Consider the following 25183-nt stretch of genomic DNA (forward strand, 5'->3'; position numbering starts at 1 on the left):
TTCAAGGGCAAAGAACGCCTGAAAGTCTTTAAAATAAGTTATCCTAGATGTGCCAGAACACACACCTTTCTTCCTTTAGTTTAAAGCTTTAAAACTTGTAGAAATGCAAATAGATATTTTGGAGAAAGAATACCTTTAACGTATTCTCAATCCTGTATACCTTATTATGAACGAGGTATCCAAAGTAGTTTTTAGTCAGTATGGGGAACAGAAGATATAAAAACGAGGACATTTGGAAACTCTGGGAGGTGTGAGTGAAGAAATGGTAAAGGAGGGGAACTTCGAAATTTTAGGCTGGCGTTGAGCACTACTGCTGCTTTCCTAACAACTATCAGAATATTCAAATGCTTTATCATTCATGGTCCACTCTCAACTGACATTTATGATCCTTTAGTAATAAAAAATAATAAAAAAAAATCATTGTTAAATTTTTCCATACATTTTTATAAGGGAATTCAAGATTCCATAATTGATAAATTTTTCCAGATTAGTCTAATGTATACAGTAATGTGTGCATCTTAACATGCTGCTAAATGCAGATTTAAACATGACATCTGAGGATCATGACTTTTCCTCCTTTCTTGGAGCTCTTGTTATAAAATTCATCTGCTATTGTAAAATTCAGGTTTCTACACAGTTCATTTCACATTAGTTATAGAGGTATTTGTTAATGTTTGCATGAGGAAACAATGTATGTCTCAATCTTTAATTTTAGGTGGTAGTGTGTATTGTTCATAAAAAAAGAATGTTGAATAATATGCCAATATTTCCACATGCATTTTGTTGCCTTGATGTACTATATTTGTTGCATGTATAGTAAACATTTTGTACCATGGCCTTAGTGGTCTTTTTTATTCTTGACAAAAAGTTACCTGACAAGGTGTACATTGAATTTTGTTTCAACAAATTTGGCAAATATGTATTATTCACACTTAAAATTCACACCTATAGTATTTCATTATAGTATACTATATATGATGAAATACTATACTATAATGAAATATTATAATGAAAATGGAATTTAGAGAAATCCTTACTTCGTATCAAATTGAATACTCTTTTTTGTTTTTTAAAAATAACATATGCTTTTAAAAAAGCCAAAACCAAACCCATTGCCCTCTAGTTGATTGACTCATAGCAACCCTATAGGACAGAGTAAAACTGCCCCATAGGGTTTCCAAGGAGCAGCTGGTGGATTCAAACTGCTGACCTTTTGGTTAGCAACCGAGCTCTTAACACTGCACCACCAGAGCTCAGGCAATATCTATTGAGGCAGTACAGTTCAGTAGTGGTTCTGGTAGGGTTACTGATTTAGTTATACAATAGCCATGTTTGTTTTCTCATTTGTAAAATGGAAACGTCACCATTTTCTGGGCCACTACATGGTGGCACCAGGATGTCAGCATTAAATGAAATCATATGTATAAGCCTGAAGATGCACATTTCGAATGCAAAACAAAAAAACCAAACCCAGTGCCGTCGAGTCAAATGCAAGCTACTATTAATTATGATTAACAGAAACTAAGTAAAACCAAGTCAGTTTAAGTCATCTTTATTAGATTTACATACTTTCAAGTAGTTATGAATGTGTCTTAGATTTACAATTTATGGTAATCCTGTCCTATCATTAGTTTTTGATAAACATTAGATTACCTCTGAAATGTCACATGACTACTTTGAACATCAAGGGCTGTTTAAAATCTTACATCCGTTCACTTAGATTTCTTCAGTGAGCAAAGCAGCTTCTATTTAGCCTTAGCATTTATTCTTTTCAACTGATAGGAAGGAGAAGATAAGATTATATCATTGTCATTATGGCATCTTTAAAAAGTATATTTTAATCTGAACCACAACTTTTGGGTTATTTCTAAATAAGTTAACTTATTTTAAGTCCCATTTTCCGTACTGCCAGTATACTTTCTAAAACTCGACTAATTGTTACAGCTGTGCCAGCAATCCTTCCTCGGTTTCCTATTACCTTCTTGTTCTTTTGCACACACATCCCTGATTACATTTCCAATCTGATCTCCTATCACCTTCCCGTTTTCCCCCTGTTGTTCAAGCCACATGGACTTAAATTCAATTCCCTTACTGAGATGCCCACCTTCCCTTTTGTTTGATTAGATTACCTGCCTGTCCTAATCTCAGAAGCAGTTCCTGACCAGGCTGAGTGAAGAGTTCCTCAGTTTCCCGTAACTTCCATTGCATACTTCTATCAGTCATTGCTCTGAGGCCCCTTGTGGCCAGTATCTGAAATGTCCTCTTATCTTCAGTGCTTTTTACACTGACTTTTGGGTTTTACCATATGAAAAGTCTCAATAAATGTTGAATGATAGAATAATATATATAAGCAGTATTTTTTAATTTAAAAAGTTCATTTGGCAAAAAAACCCAAATGCGATACACTAAACTTTCCCCCATCCCTGGAATTCTTGCCCAAAGAAAAGGGAAGAATTTAAACTAGTCATATGAGGTGAAATAAGCATAGTGAACACTTTTCCTAGGAAAAAAAGAAAATTTTAACTCCATACCTACTTTTCAAAAAAAGTCTAATGTGAACTATATTAAAGGTAGCAAACGTCTAATACTTGACTAAGACTTTCTTCTTGAAAACATTAATATGTAAGAAAATTTAACATTACCTTAATGTTAATAGAATGAAAACTGTTTTCTAGGTTTACAAATATTGCAATTCCTGCAGCTTATGTTTGGCTGCTAACCAAAAGGTCAGCGGTTCAAACCCACTAGCTGCTCTGTGGGAGAAAGATATGGCAATCTTCCTCCCTAAAGATGTATAGCCTTGGAAACCGTATGAGGGCAGTTCTACTCTGTCATACAGGGTCACTACGAGTCAGAATTGACAGCAAAGGGTTTTTGGTTTATGTCTTAAAAAGGGTGGGAAACTCATGTCGTTGAAAGTTAAATTTGTCTATTGATCTGAAGTGAAACTTAGTGCCAATATGCTTCAATTATTTTACAAGACAGAACTATGGGAGGAAATAAAAAAAATAATATTTCAGTCATTCATGGACTGAGTTTATCCAGGTACTCTTTCAATTAAAAAAAAAATGTTATTAGGGAAAATGCTGAAATAATTTCTAGCAAATCCTACTTGGTTGCTAATTTTTTTTTTATTTAAAAATATATATATTAGTGCTTCTTTACCTCTTAGGTGTAAAGAGACTTCAATTCAGCCTTCTTTTCACCCAGATACATTGTATGTAACATGTGTTAGAAAAAGTAACAGGCAATTAGATTTAACTTTAGTCATAAATGAGAAGAATTTTCCTGAAGTACAGTATGGGTAGGGAGAATGGAAACTTTTCTTCTCATGTATATAAGTGATGTTTAAGTTGAAATCTGTGGCTGCTTTTTGAGAACATAGTTCTAAGTTTTTCTACCTATCAATTATCAAAAAGAAGCATACCAAAACCAAGGTAAATTTAAATTTAATACTGTTAAACAGCAATGTTCAAGATAAACTTTCATATGTATATAGTATAGCACTAATAGTTACTTTTATTTGAAAATATTTGACTAAAAGCACAATGATAATTTTAAGAAGGCATAAAATATTTTAACGGAAACATAAGTTAAAATCATGTATTTATATGAATGCTGTATTTTGCAAATTTAAGGTAAATCAACATAGGATAAAATAACACAAGACTACATACAAATCCTATATAGTTTGTTTCTGGTGAAACATATACTTTCCTATTTTAACACAAAATGTATTAATTGCCCTAGTGAAACCAGAGAAGATTTGTCACCTAAATATATTACTCCATTTTAAAAAAGAAAATGTTTCCTTTTGTCATAAAATACACATAGATTGCAATAAAGTGTTTTTTCTCATAGGATATAGACCATCATGAGAAAATCAAACAATAAAAAAAGAATGTCATTTCTTATCCTGTCATCATATTCTTTTTTATTTCATTCCTACATATATTCAAAAGCTAAATTGCTATTAGCCTACAGTGACAGAAGCCAATGTTGTGAAGGAAACTGCTTCCTGTTTAGTCTCTTGGTCTAGCATACAAATGTGAGATGGCATGAAATCACAGGACATTTTGAAATATTTTGTGACCAATGTAGTAGTAATCTCTATAATGTTAGAACAAGCCACAAGAAATGATCTAGAGAACTCTATGAACAATGATACTAGAATTACAAAATGGTTAAAAACCAGAGAACCATCCTTACCCAAACTTTATTTTTACTAGTCTAAATGCAATGTGGTTTCCCACTGCACACCCACGTATGAATGAAGTTAACATTTTCTCCAATCAGTAAAAAACTCCCTCTCTCATAGGAACGGTAGTTACTTCAAGATTTTTAATCAACAAAAATGGCAGCATGCACATCACATAACTGATTACATTTTTATTCATAAAGATAAAATAGCCACACCTTTGATGAGAGAAATCCGAATACATGTGAGGCCTTAAAACGTAAGGGGTAAAAAAACCCAATGGATTCAAATTGTTGTATGCCATTGAGTCAATTCCGACTCATAGTGACCCTTTAAAACAGAGTAAAACTGCCCCATAGGGTTTCCTAGGCTATAATCTTTACAGGAGCAGATCACCAAGTCGTCTTTCCAGCAGAGCCTCTGGTGGGGTTCAAACCTTCAACCTTTCAGTTAGTAGCCAAGTGCTTAACCGCTGTACCACCAGGGCTCCTTGCATTTGTACTAAAGAAATAACTAATAGGAAATATTTGGTAAATGTGAATAATAGTACTTAATGGCTACCTTCTCTTATCTGCTTTACTGAAATGCTTAAATATTCAAATGTACATGATTTAAATTTGCAAAAAAGACTTGGAACGTTTTTCTTCTAGACTCTGTACATCACTCAGCACACAATTCAAAAAGTTGTAATGTAGGTTGATTCACTCCCAATTAAGGTTTAGTTACACTGAAACTTATATGTATCAAACTCTCAGAGATTACTGCTTTGAGTACTAAGATAATTTTTGTTTTACTATAAGAATTCTTGATGGTTGTGATTTCTGGAATATCTTTTTCAGTATCTCAAAAACCAGGATGACAAAGTTAATTTTAAAATTAGGACTATGATTTAGAAGTGGAGTAATAAATAACTACTTATTTAAATTACATGAAAGAAAAACATCAAATCATTGTAAGATAATAATAGTGGGAAAAGATCTTGCCTAAGGGTCTCCATTTTATTATTTGGCTATGGTTATTATTTCCAGTTGAAACAACATTACTAGCAATCATTGATGGCTTCAAACATTTTGTTTCTGGAAAAAAGCCTTCCCAAATTCATATGTACTGATCATAATAGCACAAGCAGGAGCAATTTTAATTAAACGAGGAATTAGGCCTGGAAAGAGAATAAGAATTGTCAGAAAAAAATTTACCTTATCTTTTAAAATTAATTTATTTGGCTTTATTCTGATATAGTCAAATTAAATGAAGTGATATATCACATATCATGCCAAATCTGGTAGCAAAGAACAAGCCAAATCAATCACTCTCAGCCCTCTCATACTTCAATTCTATATAATTTTATATAGAAATTTTATTTTAGTGGTAGTAAAACTACCGTTATTTAACATTTCTTTTAACTTAGAGCAAAGATATTTAGGAGAAAATCATAAATGTGGAATGCTTTCCTATAACTTCCTGCTGAAAGTTAATTTTAGAAGGTGCTAGATATACAAGTAATCATTGTATTCAATGATTCAATAAAGCACATGTTTTTACCTGTAAATAACCCAGAAAGTCCATTTTCAGCAACAATGTTCTTCATTATAGCCCAGGTTGACATATTTGAAGGCACAGGCACTAAATGTTAAAGAAATAATGCTAATATGGAATAATTTCTAATACAGATAATACATATAAAATAGTGTTTATGTCTTTTGAGCGGTATATAACTTCATTATGATGAGGACAGAACTGTTTCCCTGAAGAGCTATTTTAAATCTTATTTTTAATAGTTGGATTCATTTAAAAGCAAAAAAAAAAAATAGAAAAAGGATATAAATTTAAATGTATATAGGATTGGAAGAATCAAGGAATCATAGAAGGCTTCTCCTGAACTCATAATGTTTTGTTTCTTAAGCTTGGTGGTATTCTTTATACCTTTTTGCACATCTTAAATTTTTTAAAGATATTATAGAAACTTTCATTAGGTACTGAATGCCAAACAGAAGTCCTGATAACCATTTTTTATTTAATTTTATTGCACACATGAAAAAAATTTTTTTTTTTTTCCTAAAAAGAGGTTATGAGGAAAATAGCCCATTCTTCCTAGTGGGACGCTGCTTTATTATAACTTTTCTGAATACATGTGCTAATCTTGAAATAAATTAGATGAGTCCTGCTTCCTCCAAAAGGAGATATATCCCTTAGCCAAGAGTAACACCTCATTTATTTGTAATCACTCTGATATCTGGGACATAGTAAGAAGAATTTATTTAAAAAAACAGCAAAAACAGATGTCACTGAAGTTTAAACATTAAAGCTTATAAATGAGATTTTCTTATGCAAAGTTCAGGTATCTTCATTTTACATACTGATTCAAAGGTAGCTTAGGCCACAGACTACTAGATGCAATGTTAAAAAAACGTCTGCTAAGAAGCAGGCATACTGCCATGTGAATAATTAACAAATGACAGGCTGAAGATTTCAGACTTGGTCTGAGACCAGCTGGATGATGGGCCAATAATCTTTGAAGTACTTACTGATGAAGATCAAAGACAAGAGACTTCAGTATGGATTACACCTTAACATAAAGAAAACAAAAATCCTCGCAAATGGACCAATAAGCAACATTACGATAAATGGAGAAAAGATTAAAGTTGTCAAGAATTTCATTTTACTTGGATCCACAATCAATGCCCATGAAAACAGTAGTCAAGAAATCAAACAATGTATTGCATTGGGCATATCTGCTGCAAAAGATCTCTTTAACGTGTTAAAAAGTAAAAATGTCACCTTGAGGACTAAGGTGTACATGACCCAAGCCAAGGTATTTTTAATTGCCTAATATGCACGTGAAACCTGGACAATAAATAAGGAAGACCAAAGAAGAAGTAATGCATTTGAATTATGGTGCTGGCAGAAGAACAAGATCTGTCTTGGAAGAAACAAAACCAGGATGCTCATCAGAAGCAAAGATGGTGAAGTCTCATATACTTTGGACTTGTTATCAGGAGGGACCAGTCTGTGGAGAAGGACATCATGGTTGGTAAAGTACAGGGTCATTGAAAAAGAGAAAGACCCTCAATGAGACAGACAGACACAGTGGCTACAACAATGGGCTCAAATATAGCAAACTCAATGGCACCTAACAACAATAACCCTCACTAGCTTCTGACTGCAGCATTATAAAACTCTGGAATAATCAATGTTTACATTGATGACAACCCTGAGGCATTAAGAAAGATTAAAGTACTTATTACTAAGAATGCCTGAGGAAAAAAGGGAAAAGATTATAGAAAGACATCCTTTAAAAATGACTTTTTAGGATTTACCACTTAATGGAGTAGAGCTCACTATCTTACGATTTCCTTTATATAAAATATCAGATTCTCTGATTATGAAGCCTATAATTTATTTAAGAAGCCACACCATCAGTATAAATAGTGTAACATAAACATAATAAATAAAGCAACTCAACAGAAAGGACACTTATTTTAAAATTGAGAACCACGTACTTACGAAAGAAATTTAAACAAAGTCAGTGACAAGTTGGCAACTTTTCTTTATGTTTAAGTTATTTCATTTAAATTTTGAAAACTACTCATGAAAGAAAGGAAATCAGGTAGCCTGGTATTTCTAATCTTGTAGGACTCAAACCCCAAACTAACTTCTATTTTTAAGGCAGAGTTAATTAATGTTAAGAGTATCGGCTGAATGGAAGCCATGGCAGAGCACTAGTGGAACCTTAAAAGCCTACAGTTCCATTCCAGAAGACAAGCTAGATAACTGGGATCTTCTAAAAATTAAACCCTTATGCTCATCAAAAGAGTAAAAAGAGAACCTACAGACTGGGAAAAAATTTTTGGCTGTGACAAATCTGACAAAGGTCTAACCTCTAAAATCTACAGGAAAATCCAACACCTCTACAACAAAAAGACAAATAATCCAATTAGAAATGGGCAAAGGATATGAATAAACACTTCACCAAAGAAGACATTCAAGAGACTAACAGACACATGAGGAAATGCTCCCTATCACTAGCCATTAGAGAAATGCAAATCAAAACCACAATGAGATACCATCTCATCCCGACATTACTGGTACGAATCAAAAAAACAGAAAATGACAAATGTTGGAGAGGCTGCGGGGAGAGTGGAACTCTTATGCATTGCTAGTGGGAATGCAAAGTGGTACAACCATTTTGGAAAACGATATGGTGCTTCTGTAGCAAGCTAGAAATAGAAATACCATATGACCCAGCAATCCTACTCCTAGGAATATATCCTAGAGAATAAGAGCTGTCACACAAATAGACATATACATACCCATGTTTACTGCAGCACTGTTCACAATAGCAAAAAGATGTAAAGAATCTAGATGCCCATCAACAGATGAATGGATAAACAAACTATGGTACATACACACAGTGGAGTAAAAAATACCCATTGTTTACTGCAGCACTGTTCACAATAGCAAAAAGATGGAAAGAATCTAGATGCCCATCAACAGATGAATGGATATACAAACTATGGTACATACACACAGTGGAGTACTATGCAACAATAAAGAACAATGATGAATCTGCAAAGCATCTCACAATATGGATGAATCTGGGGAGCATTATGCTGAGTGAAGTAAGTCATTCACGAAAGGACAAATATTGCTGGAGACCACTAGTATAAAAACTCATGAAAAGGCTTGCACACAAAAAGAAACAGTCTTTGGTGGTTATGAGGGAGGGGGAGGGGTGGGGATGGAAAAACACTAAATAGACAATAGATAAGTGGTAACTTTGGGGAAGCGTAAGATACTACACAATAGTGTGGAAGCCAGCACAACTTGTCCAAGGCAAGGTCATAGAGCTCTATAGACACATCGAAACTCCCTGCGGGACCAAATTACTGGGCTGAGGGCTGGGGATCATGGTCTTGGGGAACTTCTAACTCAATTGGCATAACATAGTTTATAAAGAAAATGTTCTACATTCTACTCTGGTGAGTAGTGTCTGGGGTCTTAAAAGCTTGTGAGCGGCCACCTAAGATACTCCACTGGTCCCACCCTGTCAGGAGCAAGGGAGAATGAAGAAAACCAAAGACACAAGGGAAAGATTAGTCCAAAGGACTAATGGACCACTACTGCCACAGCCTCCACCAGACTGAGTCCAGCACAACTAGATGGTGCCTGGCTACCACCACTGACTGCTCTGACAGGGATCACAATAGAGGGTCCTGGATAGAGCTGGAGAAAAATGTAGAACAAAATTCCAACTCACAAAAAAACGGCCAGCTTTACTGGCCTAACAGAGACTGGAGAAACCCCAAGAGTATGGCCTCCAGACACTCTTTTAGCTCAGTAATGAAGTCACTCCTGAGGCTCACCCTTCAGCCAAAGATTGTACAGGCCCATAAAACAAAACAAGACTGAAGGGGCACACCAGCCCAGCAGCAAGGGCTAGAAGGCAGGAGGGGACACGAAAGCTGGTGAAAGGGAACCCAAGGTCGAGAAGGGAGAGTGTTGACATGTTGTGGGGTTGGTAACCAAAGTAACAAAATAATATGTGTACTAATTGTTTAATGAGAAGTTAGTTTGTTCTGTAAAGCTTCACCTAAAGTATAAAAAAAAAAAAAGCCTACAGTTCCAACATTAAAGAGCTATTCCTTTAGGTAATAAGCAACTTCTTACATTGTAAGGAAGCAATTTTATTATGAAACATTTCCAGCATACAGAAAAGTATAGAAAATAGTGAGACAAATACCCACTTAATGACCATCAAAATGTATTAAATCTTAACGACTGTATTTTTCAAATCACAGAAGCTCCCTGTATATCCCTCCCCAATCTTATTCTCTCTCTCTTCTCCAGAGGTAACCACTCTCCTCTTTCCTTTTTTCAATCTTCCTCATGCATGCATTTAAACTTTTACTATATCTGAACTATCTAAAACAGTATTTACTCTTTTGTCATTTTCTCAACTTTACGTAAACGGTATCACAAGCATATTTACTCCTGTAATGTGCCTTGTTGTTTTCAGGCGCCGTCAGGTGGATTCCAACTCATAGCGACCCTTTAGGACAGAGCAGAACTGCCCCATAGGGTTTCCAAGGAGTGGCTGGTGGATTTAACTGCCAGCCTTTTGGTTAGCAGCCCTGTTGTTAACCACTATGCCACCAGGGCTACAAAGTGTGATTAGGATTATCTATATTGATGAGCGTAGCTATAGTTTATTCATCTTAATTCCTATATGGTATCTTATTATATAAAATCCATGAGCTGCTCCTTGGAAACCCTATAAGGCAGTTCTATTCTGTCCTATACGGTTGCTATGAGTTGGGATTGACTTGACAGCAACAGGTTATCTCATCATATGTATTATCATAATTTATTTACTTTCCTGCCAAGGGACATTTTTAGGTGGTTTCCAACTTTGTGATATTATTAAGAATTCTGTAATGAATATCCTTGCACATGTGAAATAGTTTATCTAAACCACAAATTAAAAAAAACCCACTGCCGTCGAATCAATCCTGACTCATAGCAACCCTATAGGACAGAGTAGAACTGCCCCATAGGGTTTCCAAGACTGTAAATCTTTACAGAAGCACACTGCCACATCTTTTTCCCATGGAGTGGCTGGTGGGTTCAAATTGCTGACCTTTTGGTTAGCAGCTGAGCACTTTAACCCCTGTGCCACCAGGGCTCCTCAAAGTTTCTCTAGGACACATGAATAGGACTGGAATTGCTAGGACAAAGGACATTTGTTGATATTGCCAAATTGTTCTCGAAAGTAGCTGTTCCAACTTTATACTCTCACCAGTACGGCATGAGAGTTCCCACTACTCCACATTGTCCCCAACAATTCAATGCATATAAAAATCCTCTCACTGCTGTTCTTAGTTGACTTTTTCTAATTATTACTAAGATTGATCATTTTTTCATAAGTTTACTGGCCAAGTATAATAGCTTTTTAAAAGATTCTTTTATTTATCTTCAAGTGTTTTAAAATATTGCATACGTTCAGAGAAAAAAGTTTAATGCCTGGCAAAATACGTGAATTTGAGCCAGGTTTGAAAAGCTGAAACCAGAGATTAAATTTTTAAAAACTAAATAAAAATAAAAATAACACACTTATAAATGAGGTCAAAATTAGCACTATAGTAGGATCTGGCACTTACTACATCCTAAAATACTTCTAAGCAGCTTCTCCTCACTAGATTATGAGTGCTTCAAGGGCTTGATAATTGATTCATTTATCTGTATGTCCCAGTATGGTGCCTGACACAGAGTAGGCACTCAGTAGTTGCATGAAGAATGGGAGAAGATGTCTAAGTGGGTTTATATAGAAAAAATAACAAAAAAAAATTTAGATTTTGAATAACAAAGATAATTTAATCTTCTATATGGCAAATATAAGACTTAACTGATGGCAGACAAGAAACATCAGACTTTAAGATCTCATATTTTTTATTGGGTTTAAACTATTTTTTCTGGGTATTAGATTCTAATGACATACTAGCTTCATTAAAATAAATAAAGAATAAGGTAGCAGAGTTCTCCCTATTTTAGATATCCCTAGCTTAATGATGGTAAAAAAAAAAAAAATAGAAAAAAATTTTCATGGCATCTTAAAAGTGTTTTAAATTAATTAAACTTACTTTTATGACTTTCATACATCCAAAGTTGTGTCTGTTTTTGTGTTTTTACCACATCAAATGGTAAAGTTGCAACAGCTGCAAACTATGAGAAAGTAAAATTGGTTAAATCTACCTTTAAATGTTTCCTAAAATGCTTCTTCATTCTTCTAATTAGCATGTTATTTCAGATGGATAATAATAAAAAACATAACAGAACTGAAACTTAAAATGAAACCAGATATATTTAAAGAAAAGCTCTTATTAAAGAGGTACGGGTATAATGAACTAATGTACTATAAAATATTCTGTAAATAAGCACTATTTGAAGTGTTATCATTATTATCATAACAGATCTAAAAATTCAAAACTTTCTCAGAAAATTATCATGTATTTATAACAGATCTAAAAATTCAAAACTTTCTCAGAAAATTATCATATATTTATAACATAGTAAAAACACAGAAACAGTACATTTTTAAATATTTTAATGGCTAATAACATATTGCTTAGAAAATTTTTAAAGCAGAAGAGCTTGAAAGTGCTATCTCAATATATATGAAATACTATATATTTTGTTTTGTTTTAAATAATTTGACAATCATTGTTATTCTGAAATATCAACAACAAAAGAATAAACTTACAGAACCAGACAATGCCCCTGAAGTGAAGTTGATCATAAATGTCGGTTCATATAAATCAGATTTCTCACACAACCACTTCTTTAAAACTTCATAGTTATACCAGTACATTGCTATGAAAAAAGAAAATAAAATGAATACATATTTAGAAATAAAATATAAAATTTAAAGATTTATGATGTTATTATACATTAAAGGCAAGGACAAATTCCAATCATTACATACCCTGCTTTCTGCTTACACACATAACTAGATGGGATTAAAAAAAAAAAAAAGAACCAAATTCTCAGTAATATTCTAGCAGTCTTATAAGCAAAATGTATCAGTAAAGTAGGACCTTAATTCCAAAGTCTAACGAAGACAGCAAGAGAAAGGAAATGTACAGGCCAATCTTACTCATGAACATAGGTGTACAAATCCTAAATAAATAATTGGCAAGGACTGATAAAAAGTATCATGATAAATGGAAAAAAAATTGATGTGGTCAATGATTTCATTCTACTTGGATCAACAATGAATGTCCACGGAAGCAGCAAACAGAATTCAAACAACATACTGTTTGAGGAGAATCTGCTGCAAAAGACCTCTTTAATGTTTTAAAAAGCAGACATGTCCCTATGATAACTAAGGTGTGCCTGACTCAAGCCATACTCTTTTCGATCGCCTCATATTCTGGACAATGTTAAAAGGAAGACAGAAGAACCAATGCATTCAAATTGTGGTGCTGGGAAAGAATACTGAATACAATGTAGACTGCCAGAAGAACGAACAAATCAGTCTTAGAAGAAATACAACCAAAATGCTCCATAGAAGCAAGAACGGCAAAACACTGGTTCACTTACTTTTTCATCAGAAAAGACCAATCACTAGAAAAAGACATCGTGGTTGGTAGCACGTCAGCAAAAATGTGGAAAACCCTCAATGAGATGTGATGGATTGAAACAATAGCCACAACAATGGACTCGAACAAACCAGTGATCGTGAAAATGGTGCAGGAGCAACATTTCATTCTGTTATATATAAGGTCGCCATGAGCCAGAGCTGACTTGGCAGCAACTAACAACAACAAATAATACGCAAACTGAAGCCAGAAGTATTTCATAAAAGATTATATACTATGACTAAGTTGAGTTTATCCCAGTAATGTGAAAGTATATAATAAAATATAATATATATTATATAATAAATATAATAAGTTAACTTAGTATAATAAAATTTTAAAGTAATAAAATCTTTAAATACCATACACAACATTAACAGATTAAATAAGAAAAAACATGTGATAAGCTAAAATGATGGAAAAACATTTCATAAAATTCAACCCTGTTTCAGTAAAAGCAAATTTCTCAGAAAGCTAGGAATAAATGGGAACTTCTTTAAGTTGATAAAGGATAATTATTGGTGAAATAACAGAACTATTTCCTTTAAAATGAGGAAAATGACAGAGTGCCTGGTGGATTCAAGCCACCAACTTTTTGGTTAGCAGCCATAGCTCTCAACCACTACACCACCAGGGTTTCCACATTATCGTTAGTACTATTCAAAACTGTACTAGGCAGCAGAGTTAGATGAAGAAAAAAAACAAAACTATTAGGATCGATAATAAGAAACAAAACAGTCATAATTTACATATACTATTATTGTTTTTTTTATTATTGTGTACATTGAAAACCCAATGTCTACATAGAAAACCCAAAAGATAGTCTGACAAATGAGAATTTGTAACAGTTTTAAAGGTGGTTGGATATAATAAACAAAATTCAATTACAACTGGACCAGCCACAAATACCTAGAAAACACAATTAAAAAAAAAACAAAACAGCTTTTAAAATAGCTACCAAATGCTGAATGAGGGTGGTGCTGGTGTAAGGAGTACTTATAAATAAATCTAAAATAATAAAAAAAAAAAAAGATGTATACAACTTTCATGCCAACAATTCTAAATCTCTATTGAAAGACTGGGAAGCCCAGTGGCATAGTGGTTAAGAGCTACAAAAAAAAGGTCAGCAGTTCAAATCCACTAGGTGCTCCTTGGAAACCCTAAAGGCAGTTCTACTCTGTCCTATAGGGTCACTATGAGTTGGAATTGACTCAACGGCAGTGGGGTTATTGACAGACCATGAAGAAAATTTATATACATAAAGAGATATACCATGATTGTGGATGGAAAGGCTCAGTATAATAAAGTTGTCAGTTTCCTGTAAGTCGATCTAGAGATAAAACGCAATTCTAATGAACATGGATTTTTCATGGAACCTGACAAGATAATTCTAATGTCTACATGTAAAAGTTAGAGCCTAAGAATAAAAAAGATATTCCTAAGTGTTATGGATTGAATTGTGCCCCCCCCAAAAAATATGTGTTGTAAATCTTAACCCCTATACCTGTGGAGAAGGCGCCCTGGTGGTGCAATGGTTAGGCACTCGGCTGCTAATCGAAAGGTTCGTTCACCAGCCGCTCCAACGAAGAAAGAGGTAGCAATCTGCTTTTGTAAAGATTACTGCCTAGGAAACCATATGGGGCAGTTCTACTCTGTCCTATAGGGTCACTATGAGTGAAAATCGACTGGGAGTCACACAACAACCTACCTGTGGATGTAATCCCATTTGGGAACAGGGTTTTCTTTATTATGTTAATGATGCCACATCAATATAGATTGTGTTTTAAGCCAATCACTTTTGAGATATAAAAGGAGCAGATTAGGCACAGAAGCAAGGAGGCCCAGATGGGGTAAGATGGATGCCATGCCATATGAAGATCACCAAGGAACAAAAGGTGAAGACAGAGAGCCTTGCCTAGAGCCGGCACTCTGAATTCAGACTTATAGCCTCCTAAACTGAGAAAATAAATTTCTGTTCATTAAAGCAAACCACCTGTGATCTTTCTGTTATAGCAGCACTAAGAAATAAAGACACTAGGGAAGAAAAATAAGGTGTCATCAAGAGATCAAGATTTGCTATAAAGCTCTAATAATTTAGATTGTGTGGTACTGGCACATGGTTAGTTAAATGACCAATAAAATAGACCCATGTACACGTGAAAATCTGATGCGACAGAGGTGACACTGCAGATCTTGGGAGTAAGTGTGATTATTCAATATATTAAACAGGGCAATTGCCTGTCCATAAAGGGGAAAATGAGATTGAATCTCTCTTTTAATTCACAACTCCAAATCAATAATGGATAAATAAATGGCCAATAAAATAGTGCCCGATCTCATTAATAATCAAGAAAATGCAAATTAAAGTGAGATATCACTTGAAATTACTAGATAAGCAAAAATTAAGAACTTTGATAATAAAAGTGCTGGTGTGATGCAGCAGGAAATCTCATACATTGCTGGTGACCATATAGATTCATTTGATTATTTTAGAAAAGAACTTGACATTACCTCAATGTACATAACTCATATAAACCAGAAAAGCCATTACTGTAGAAAATCCTGTACATATGCACCAAGGAACTTTAAAAATGTTCACAGCAGCACTGTTTACTTGCTTATTCATATATAAACAAGAGTAAAAAGGAAGAAAACACAGTACATATAAAAATAAGAGTGAATCTTAGCAAAATTTTAGGTTAAAAAAACATTCATCAAAGCTCAAAAATAGACAAAACAAAAAAGTATATTTTTTTAGTAATACATACATATTTGGTAAAACTAGTTATTTTAATCAAATGGCTCACAAATAAAAATTCAGTACAGCGGTTATGGGGTAGGACAGTAGAAGAGCACGTATGTGGTTTCATGATTTAAAAATTATAACGTTCTTGTTCATAGTTTGAAGTGGTGAATTCACAGGTATTCATTTCATTAATATACTTTCTAACTTATATCTATGTTAGTTTTGATATATCAAATACCACATAATAAAAAAGTAAAGAAAAATTAATTGGCCTAGGAATCTATGGTTAATTATACATTGTATGTTTCTACACAGTGTAACTGAAAACAAAAGATTGGAGAAAAATACTAATGAAAAGAGAAAGAGGGGTTGAGATATGGACAAAAAACAGCACACACACACACAAAAAGAAAATAAAAAGAGAAAAAGAAAAAACAGGAATGTTAATATATGTTGTCAATAAGTATTTTTTTCAGGTCTGAAAAGCAGCTTCTATGAAATACTACTAAAGTATGCAAATTTTGTAAGTTATTTGTTAGTTTTGTACTTTTTCCTTTTCATGATTTTATATATCAATAAAATCTCGTATGTGATCTATAAGAGGCTACTCATTTAATGAAATTTTTATCTTTAATAACTGAAAAAAGTAGGAGTCAATACAATTCATAGGTAGTCTTAAATATATTTTATAATATTTAGATTTATAGTAGTTTACCTACCTTACTAAATATGTCTTATTTAGAATAATTTTAAAGGTAATCTGCATTCTCTGAACATGAAATCATACCAATTAATCTTTAAAAGGAAATTAAATAAAAGGATAAAAGAAAAACCAGGCTTAAATTTGAAAACATTCAGTAATAAAGACTCATAAAGACCTGAGAGCCCACTATTAATAATTTACTTTTAAGCTTAAAGGGGTTTAAAATACTAGTTACTACCTAAAATTTAGCAGATAGTAATAAGACAAGACCTACCTGAGAAAGGCACATCTCTAAGAACAGTAGGAGCCCAGCCTCTCCAAAGGGAAATCCAACCACCTTCAGACACTTTCTTGCTGACAAATTGATGCAGTTCCTTGTAAGAAAACTTCTTAGACTGCATCTTGGTTCTAATCAATTCTAATGGACTTATCACAGTTACTGCACCAACTAATAAAGACAAGTAAATTAAAAAAAAAAAAAATGTAATATGCAAATACACATTAAAAATTAATATTTCATGATGGGTAAGATTTTTATTCTGAAATGTCTATAAACCTATAAAATCAAATCTCTAATGAAGTTAGTCAATTATTATCAAAAAGAACATTTGAAGATCTATCCTGAAGTACACCGCTGTCGGTGATAGGATAATATCCACACACCTATAAGGAAGACCAGTTAATATGACTATTATGCAAATTTACACACCAACCACTAAGGCCAAAGATGAAGAAATTGAAGATTTTTACCAATTTCTGCAGTTTGAAATTGATCGAACATGCAATCAGGATGCATCGATAATTGCTGGTAATTGGAATGCGAAAGTTGGAAACAAGAATTGATAATTGGAAAATATGGCCTTGGTGATAGAAATGATGCCAGAGATTGTAATGACAGAATTCTGCAAGACCAATGACTACTTCATTTCAAATACCTTTTTTCAACAGCAATAATGGCGACTATACACATGGGCCTTGCCATAGAAATACACAAGAAACAAATCAACTACATCTGTGGAAAGAGATGATGGAGAAGCTCCATATCATCAGTTAGAACAGACCATCAATTGCTCATATGAAAGTTCAACTTGAAGCTGAAGCAAATTAGAACAAGCTGACGAGAGCCAAAGGAAAACCTTGAATATATCCCACCTGAATTCAGAAACCATATCAAAAACAGATTTGATCAAACACCTATGCTCATGTAAAGACTTCACCAAAAGAGTAAAAAGACCACCGACAGATTGGGAAAAAATTTTCAGCTATGACATCTCCAACCAGTGCCTGATCTCTAAAATCTATATGATTCTGTTAAAACTCAACCACAAAAAGACAAACAACCCAATCAAAAAGTGGGCAAAGTATATGAACACATACTTCGCTAAAGAAGATATTCAGGCAGCTAACGGACACATGAGAAAATGCTCTCGATCATTAGCCATTAGAGAAATGCAAATTAAAACTACAATGAGATTCCATCTCACTCCAACAAGGCTGGCATTAATCCAAAAAACACAAAATAATAAATGTTGGAGAGGCTGCGGGGAGTCTGGAACTCTTACACACTGCTGGTGGGAATGTAAAATGGTACAACCACTTTGGAAATCTATCTGGCGTTTTCTTAAAAAGTTAGAAATAGAACTACCATACAACCCAGAAATCCCACTCCTTGGAATATACCCTACAGAAATAAGAGCCTTTACACGAACAGATATATGCACACCCATGTTTATTGCAGCACTGTTTACAATAGCAAAAAGCTGGAAGCAACCAAGGTGTCCATCAACGAATGAATAGTTAAATAATTTATGGTATATTCACACAATGGAATACTACGCATTGATAAAGAACAGTGACAAATCTGTGAAACATTTCATAACATGGAAGAACCTGGAAGGCATTATGCTGAGTGAAATTAGTCAGATGCAAAAGAACAAATATTGTATAAGACCACTATTATAAGATCTTGAGAAATAGTATAAACTGAGAAGAACACATTCTTTTGTGGTTACGAGAGGGGGGAAGGAGGGAGGGTGGGAGAGGGTTATTTACTGATTAGTTAGTAGATAAGAACTACTTTAGGTGAAGGGAAGGACAATACTCAATACAGGGAAGGTCAGCTCAACTGGACTGGACCAAAAGCAAAGAAGTTTCCTGAATAAACTGAATGCTTCGAAGGTCAGCGGAGCAAGGGCGGGGGTTTGGGGACTATGGCTTAAGGGGACTTCTAAGTCAATTGGCAAAATAATACTATTATGAAAACAATCTGCATCCCACTTTGAAGTGTGGCATCTGGGGTCTTAAATGCTAGCAAGTGGCCATCTAAGATGCATCAATTGGTCTCAACCCACCTGGATCAAAGGAGAATGAAGAACACCAAGGTCACACGATAACTATGAGCCCAAGAGACAGAAAGGGCCACATGAACCAGAGACTTACATCATCCTGAGATCAGAAGAACTAGATGGTGCCTGGCCACAACCGATGACTGCCCTGACAGGGAACACAACAGAGAACCCCTGAGGGAGCAAGAGAACAGTGGGATGCAGACCCCAAATTCTCATGAAAAGACCAGACTTAATGGTCTGACTGAGACTAGAAGAATCCCGGGGGTCATGGTCCCCAAACCTTCTGTTGGCCCAGGACAGGAACCATTCCCAAAGACAACTCATCAGACATGGAAGGGACTGGACAATGGGTTGGAGAGAGATGCTGATGAAGAGTGAGCTACTTGTATTAGGTGGACACTTGAGACTGTGTTGGCATCTCCTGTCTGGAGGGGAGATGGGAGGGTAAAGAGGGGTAGAAACTGGCAAAACGGTCATGAAAGGAGAGACTGGAAGGAGGGAGCGGGCTGACTCATTAGGGGGAGAGTAAATAGGAGTATGTAGTAAGGTGTATATAAGCTTATATGTGACAGACTGAACAGATCTGTAAACTTTCACTTAAAGCACAATAAAAATTATTAAAAAAAAAAAACAGATTTGATGCATTGAACACTAACGACCAACCACCAGACGAGTTGTGGAATGGCATAAAGAACATCATATGTGAAAAAAGCAAGAGGTCATTAAAAAGACAGCGAAGAAAGAAAGAAAAGACCAAAATGGATGTCAGAAGAGACTCTGAAACATGCTCTTGAACATCAAGAAACTAAAGTGAACAAAAGAAACAAAGTAAAAGAGCTGAACAGAAGATTTCGAAGGGTGGCTCAAGAAGAGAAAGTATTACAATGTTATGTATAAAGACCTGGAGTTAGAAACCCAAAAAGGAAGAGCTCACTTGGCATTTCTCAAGCTGACAGAACTGAAGAAAATATTTAAGCTTCGAGTTGAATACTGAAGGATTCTATGGGTAAAATACTGAACGATGCAGGAAGCATCAAAAGAAGATGGAAGGAATACACACAGAGTCACTGTACCAAAAAGAATTGGTCAAAGTTCAACCATTTCATGAGGCAGCCTATGATCAAGAACCAATGGCACTAAAGGAAGAAGTCCAAGCCGCACTGAAGACACTGGTGAAAAACAAGGCTCCAGGAATTGACAGAGTAACAAAAGAGATGTTTCAACAAATGGATCCAGCACTGGAAGTACTTATTCATCTATGCCAAGAAATTTGGAAGAGAGCTACCTGGCCAGCCGACTAGAAGAGATCCATATTGATGCCTAACTCCGAAGAAAGGTGAACCAACTGAATGCAGAAATTATCAAACAATATCATTAATATCGCAAGTAAATTTTGCTGATGATCATTCAAAATTGGCTGCAGCAGTACATTGACAGTGAACTGCCAGAAATTCAGGCCAAATTCAGAAGAGGACATGGAACCAGGAATATCGCTGCTGCTGTCAGATAGATCCTGGCTGAAAGCAGAGTATACCAGAAAGGTGTTTACCGATGTTTTATTGACTATGCAAGGGCATTTGACTGTGTGGATCATAACAAATTACGGATAACATTGAGAAGAATGGGAATCCCAAAACACTTAATTGTGCTCATGAAGAACTTGTACATAGACCAGAGGCAGCGGTTCGAACAGAACAGGATACTGCATGATTTAAAGTCTGGAAAGATGTGCATCAGGATTGTATCCTTTCATTATACTTATTTAATCTGTATGCTGAGTAAATAATTTGAGAAGCTGGACTATATAAAGAAGAACATGGCATCAGGATTGGAGGAAGACTCATTAACAACCTACATTATACATAAGACACAAATCTTGCCTGCTGAACGTGAAGAGGACTTGAAGCACTTATTGATCATGTGTGGTCCCAAATGACACCTTACATGTTCAGGTGAATCAGGATGAATCCTGATATCATTCTAAAATCTCTGTCTAAGATTTAAGAGGGATGTGCTGATGCCATCTCATTCTAATGGCAATCACTATACCATGTGACTTCTGGAGTAAAGATATTAACAAATTAGTACAAACTATAATGCAAAATGTCTACTACCAGTACTCTATGTATTATTCAATTACCAATTATGCTGTAAATTCTCTGTGAATATTAAAATTTAATAATAAACATTAATGAGAAATTAAAATGAAAATATAGCATATATCTTACTTACGTCTGGCCACAATTCCAGCAACAATTGGTATGTAGGTTTCATTTTCTCCTAATTTAGATCTCAGAATAGCAGTTAATTGATCATAGGAGGTAAAATAAATAACTGTGGCAGGAACTGCCATCACTCTGTTAGAAATACACAAAGAGTTGTTCAAAATTATCAGAAGGTCTTAAACATAAAAAAAAAAATTTTTTTTAAAACATACCCAACTGTTATTAAATAGAAAGTAAAATCTTTACATTTTGCAAAATCCAAAACCACAACAAATTAGCCTATGAGATTAGTTTTTCTTTTCTTTTAAAAATTACTAGTGTCTAAATTGTTGCTGTTAGCTGCCATCGAATTGCCTACTGACGCAGGCCAACCCCATGCACGATGGGATTGGACCATTGTAATCTGTAGGGTTTTCATTAGTGTTTAACTTAGTAGGCAATAAAAAGATATGATAGATATCTGCCCTCTATAAATTTACACTCTACTTTTGAAGATAAGTTACAACATAAACATTAAATAAGTATTATATACCCAAACTCAGATCATATACAAAGCACATGCTCAATTAACAAATAGAAAAAGACAAATGAGGACACTTCTCTATCTCCTTGACTTGTTCTGTTCCTGGTCTCCCGGATCTTCCTTCCCAATTACATTGACCACAACATAAGAATCACAGAAATAAAAAGTATAGTAGCAATTATAAAATGTTTTTGAACCAGGGACCATGTATCTTATTTACTATAACTAGAAATAAATTATAACTAGCATCACCAGAATTATAGATACTGGTTTTAAGGGACTCCAGTGATGTATTCTTTTAAATGAAAATATCAAAAGGGAATTACTAATTAAATTTGAATACAAATTTGAGTTTGTTAAATTCAAACAAACTGGCACAATGGTGTTTAATATTTAAGCAACAGAAAACCAGGGTATGTGTACAATCTAACTACAATGCTTTCACAGATCATACTTACAGATGTCTAATGTGAAGGAGAATTGACTGCTGGTCTATGTCTGTCACTAACTTTATAATCTTGGGTATTGTTAAAAATATCTGCCTCAAAATTAAGTAGTTTGCTCCATAAAAAGCATAAAATGAGTCCTTAGAAAGAAATGAGGCAGAGAAAAAGCAAGGCATTATTTAGAATTTTTTACATTTAGCCTTGCTAGTTGATCATTTAATTCCTGAGAGCTATTTCGTATAGAATGAAAACTACCCGAAGAAGGGAAAGTATACATATTGCAATATATCTTAGTATGCAGACATTTCTCAATGTTTTAGTAAGATAAAGGAAAAGAAAATGAACACCAAATTTCTAATTTCAGGACATGGGGAAAAAAAAAAAAGAAACTATGCTTGTCTACCAAAGACAACACAGCAGGCCTGGCCACTCAAAGCTTGTATGTCTTCAGGACAGCCTATACTTGCAGGCCTCACCTTTGACCAGTTTTTGGGAATTTAGCTCTTAGAATAGTCCCTATGATAAGGTTTTGTATATCTGGAGCACTAAAACAACTTTTCAAGGTTGTTCTGTCCCAACAATGTGATTTATGGTAAACACCTGCTTTCCTCCTGGGTTTCTGGAATATTGGTAACTGCAGCTAGTCATACAGGCATAATATGCCTACGTCATCAACCCCAATAAAAGCCTTTGGTTCTGCGGCTCTAGTGGGCTTCCCTAGGCAGAAACACTTAGCACATGTTGCTGAAGTTCACCGCTAGAAGAATAATAAGCACATCTTGTGTGAGTGCATAAGGGATGATTTTGGAAGCCTACACCAGGTCAAAGCCTGATTTTTTTTTTTCCTTTACTGTATCTTTTTGTTATAAAAAACCATAGCCAGGAGTATAACTTCGGCTAGGTTTTGTGAATGCTTCTAGTGAGTCACTAAATGTATGGGTGGTCATGGAACCCACAAAATAATACTTGCGAAAGTAAAAGAGTTCTAACATTAAAAATGCAAGACTTCATGCAACCATGATGGTTATAGGGCAAAACAATGGCTTTCACTTAGTATGAAAAATATTAAATTTCAACTTACAGGGTAGGGGGAAGGCCACTCCACAGGGATTTAATGCCCTCATTTCGAATGATTTTCAAAAAAGCATCCTAAAATTATAATAGAAAATAGTAGTCAAAATACAACCCTGAACATGATACACAAAGAGTGTACATTGATAACTGATTGGTAATTTGATTTTTTAAGCATTTATTTAAAAAATATGAGAGTCTATGATTTATGTATGTTTACACATTTGGTTGCCATGTGTCAGAACTGACTCAACAGCAACTTTTTTTTTTAATTCTTAAAAAAAAAATTTTTTTTTCTTCAACTTTCAAACAAGAGTAAAACGAAACATTTCTGGATGATACTTCCTACTTACAGAATCAACTGTACATTAGTCAGCTCTGGATTGTTTTACTAAGGATCTGAAATCAAGCTTTCAAAAATGATCATAAAAAGGAAAGAGAGTAATGGCAGATAATCAGTCAGACATGCTCTCGTAAAGAAAACAATTATAAAATCTGAGAAAAATATTATTAAAGCTCACTATTGAAATCTCTGGAGAGGAGCCAAAAGCAGGCAGAACTGGAGGGAAGTCTACGGTTAAGAGATTTACAATGGGTGAGATTTGTGAGCTTGCAGCCCTTGGCATGTGGGACTATACATTGTACCTGAAGCTTGGGTGGCAAGGAATGGTACATTTACTCGCTTGAGGAAGCAGAATACAGACACCGGGGGAGCGAGGTAGAACCATAATCAGAAAGTTAAGGGAGAAAGAAATCCTGGAAGAGAAGAAGCTGTATATTACAGGGCACAAGTCCTCACGTTTACATATAAAATCCACCACAAATAATGGCTAGGAAGACAGCAAGGGACCTGGCAAAAAAGCAGCAGCTGAAGGTTGAGTAAGCATTTTGCCTGCTGCCCACCACAGAAGGGTCAGAGTTTGGAGTTTGAGTCCACACAAAGTTTAATGCCTTCTAGAACAATGGGTGAACTGTTAAACTATGGTATATCCATAGCATCGAATACTACTCGGCAATAAAAAGGAACAAACTAGTGATACATGCAAGAACCTAGATGTATCTCTAGAGAACTATGCCTAGTGGGGGAAAAAAAAGCAACCCCAAAAGGTTACATACATTATGATTCATTTATATAATATTCTTGAAATGGCAAAATTACAGAAATGGAGAACAGACTGGTGGTTGTCAGGGGTTAAGGAGCAGTTAGGAGCACAAGGGAAATGGCTGTGGCTGTAAAAAGGCAACACGAGGGATCCTCGTGGTGATGGAACTGTTCTGAATCTTGACTTCATCAAAGTTTAAGTGTCCTGGATGTGATACTGCACTCTATGTAGGTTTGTAAGATGTCACCACTGAAGGAAACTAGATAAATGGCAAACGGGAGATGTCTGTATTCTTATAATTGCACACGATCTACAATTATCTGAAAATGAAAGTTTAATTTTTTAAAAAGAGCAAAGTGGGCATTACAGTGACTAATCCCAAAAGTATTAAAGAAAAGATGTATTTCTACCACTCAGGAATGTTTATTCACCGGGCAGGTACTTCTACCGTAACTTTTAAGATCCTTTCTATGCTTGACTGACTTACTAAGGCATCTAGGGCAAATCTTTTAATCTCCTTTGGGTTAGTTTTCTCATTTGTTAACTGACAGTGTTGGATTAGATAACCTTATCATTTCCCACTTTAAAGCCCTTCATTTCCCTTGAGTCAGAAGAAAAAAGAAACTTGTTGGAAGGGGCAACCAAATTATCTTTCTACATAAAAAGCTGAACGACTGAACAAAAAT

General features: G+C 34.7%; 1 protein-coding gene across 9 annotated transcripts in view; it reads right to left on the reverse strand.

Annotated features, from left to right (window-relative positions):
* Window positions 1–1025: 1025 nt before the first annotated feature.
* Window positions 1026–25183, reverse strand: part of SLC25A40 (solute carrier family 25 member 40) — a 36899-nt gene continuing 12741 nt past the window's right edge. For 5 of the 9 annotated variants that reach the window (XM_064289953.1, XM_064289950.1, XM_064289952.1 and 2 more), the window contains 7 exons: window positions 23405–23472; window positions 21362–21486; window positions 17056–17229; window positions 12456–12565; window positions 11836–11917; window positions 5741–5821; window positions 3495–5357 (listed from right to left, as the gene is read on the reverse strand). In XM_064289953.1, coding sequence (XP_064146023.1) covers window positions 5260–5357; window positions 5741–5821; window positions 11836–11917; window positions 12456–12565; window positions 17056–17229; window positions 21362–21486; window positions 23405–23472 — 738 coding nt within the window. In that variant the 3' untranslated portion in view covers window positions 3495–5259. The other 4 variants (XM_064289954.1, XM_064289956.1, XM_064289957.1 and 1 more) reach the window with 4 other exon arrangements.

The sequence above is a fragment of the Loxodonta africana genome, chromosome 8 (genome assembly GCF_030014295.1).
Source record: "Loxodonta africana isolate mLoxAfr1 chromosome 8, mLoxAfr1.hap2, whole genome shotgun sequence".
Taxonomy (NCBI): domain Eukaryota; kingdom Metazoa; phylum Chordata; class Mammalia; order Proboscidea; family Elephantidae; genus Loxodonta; species Loxodonta africana.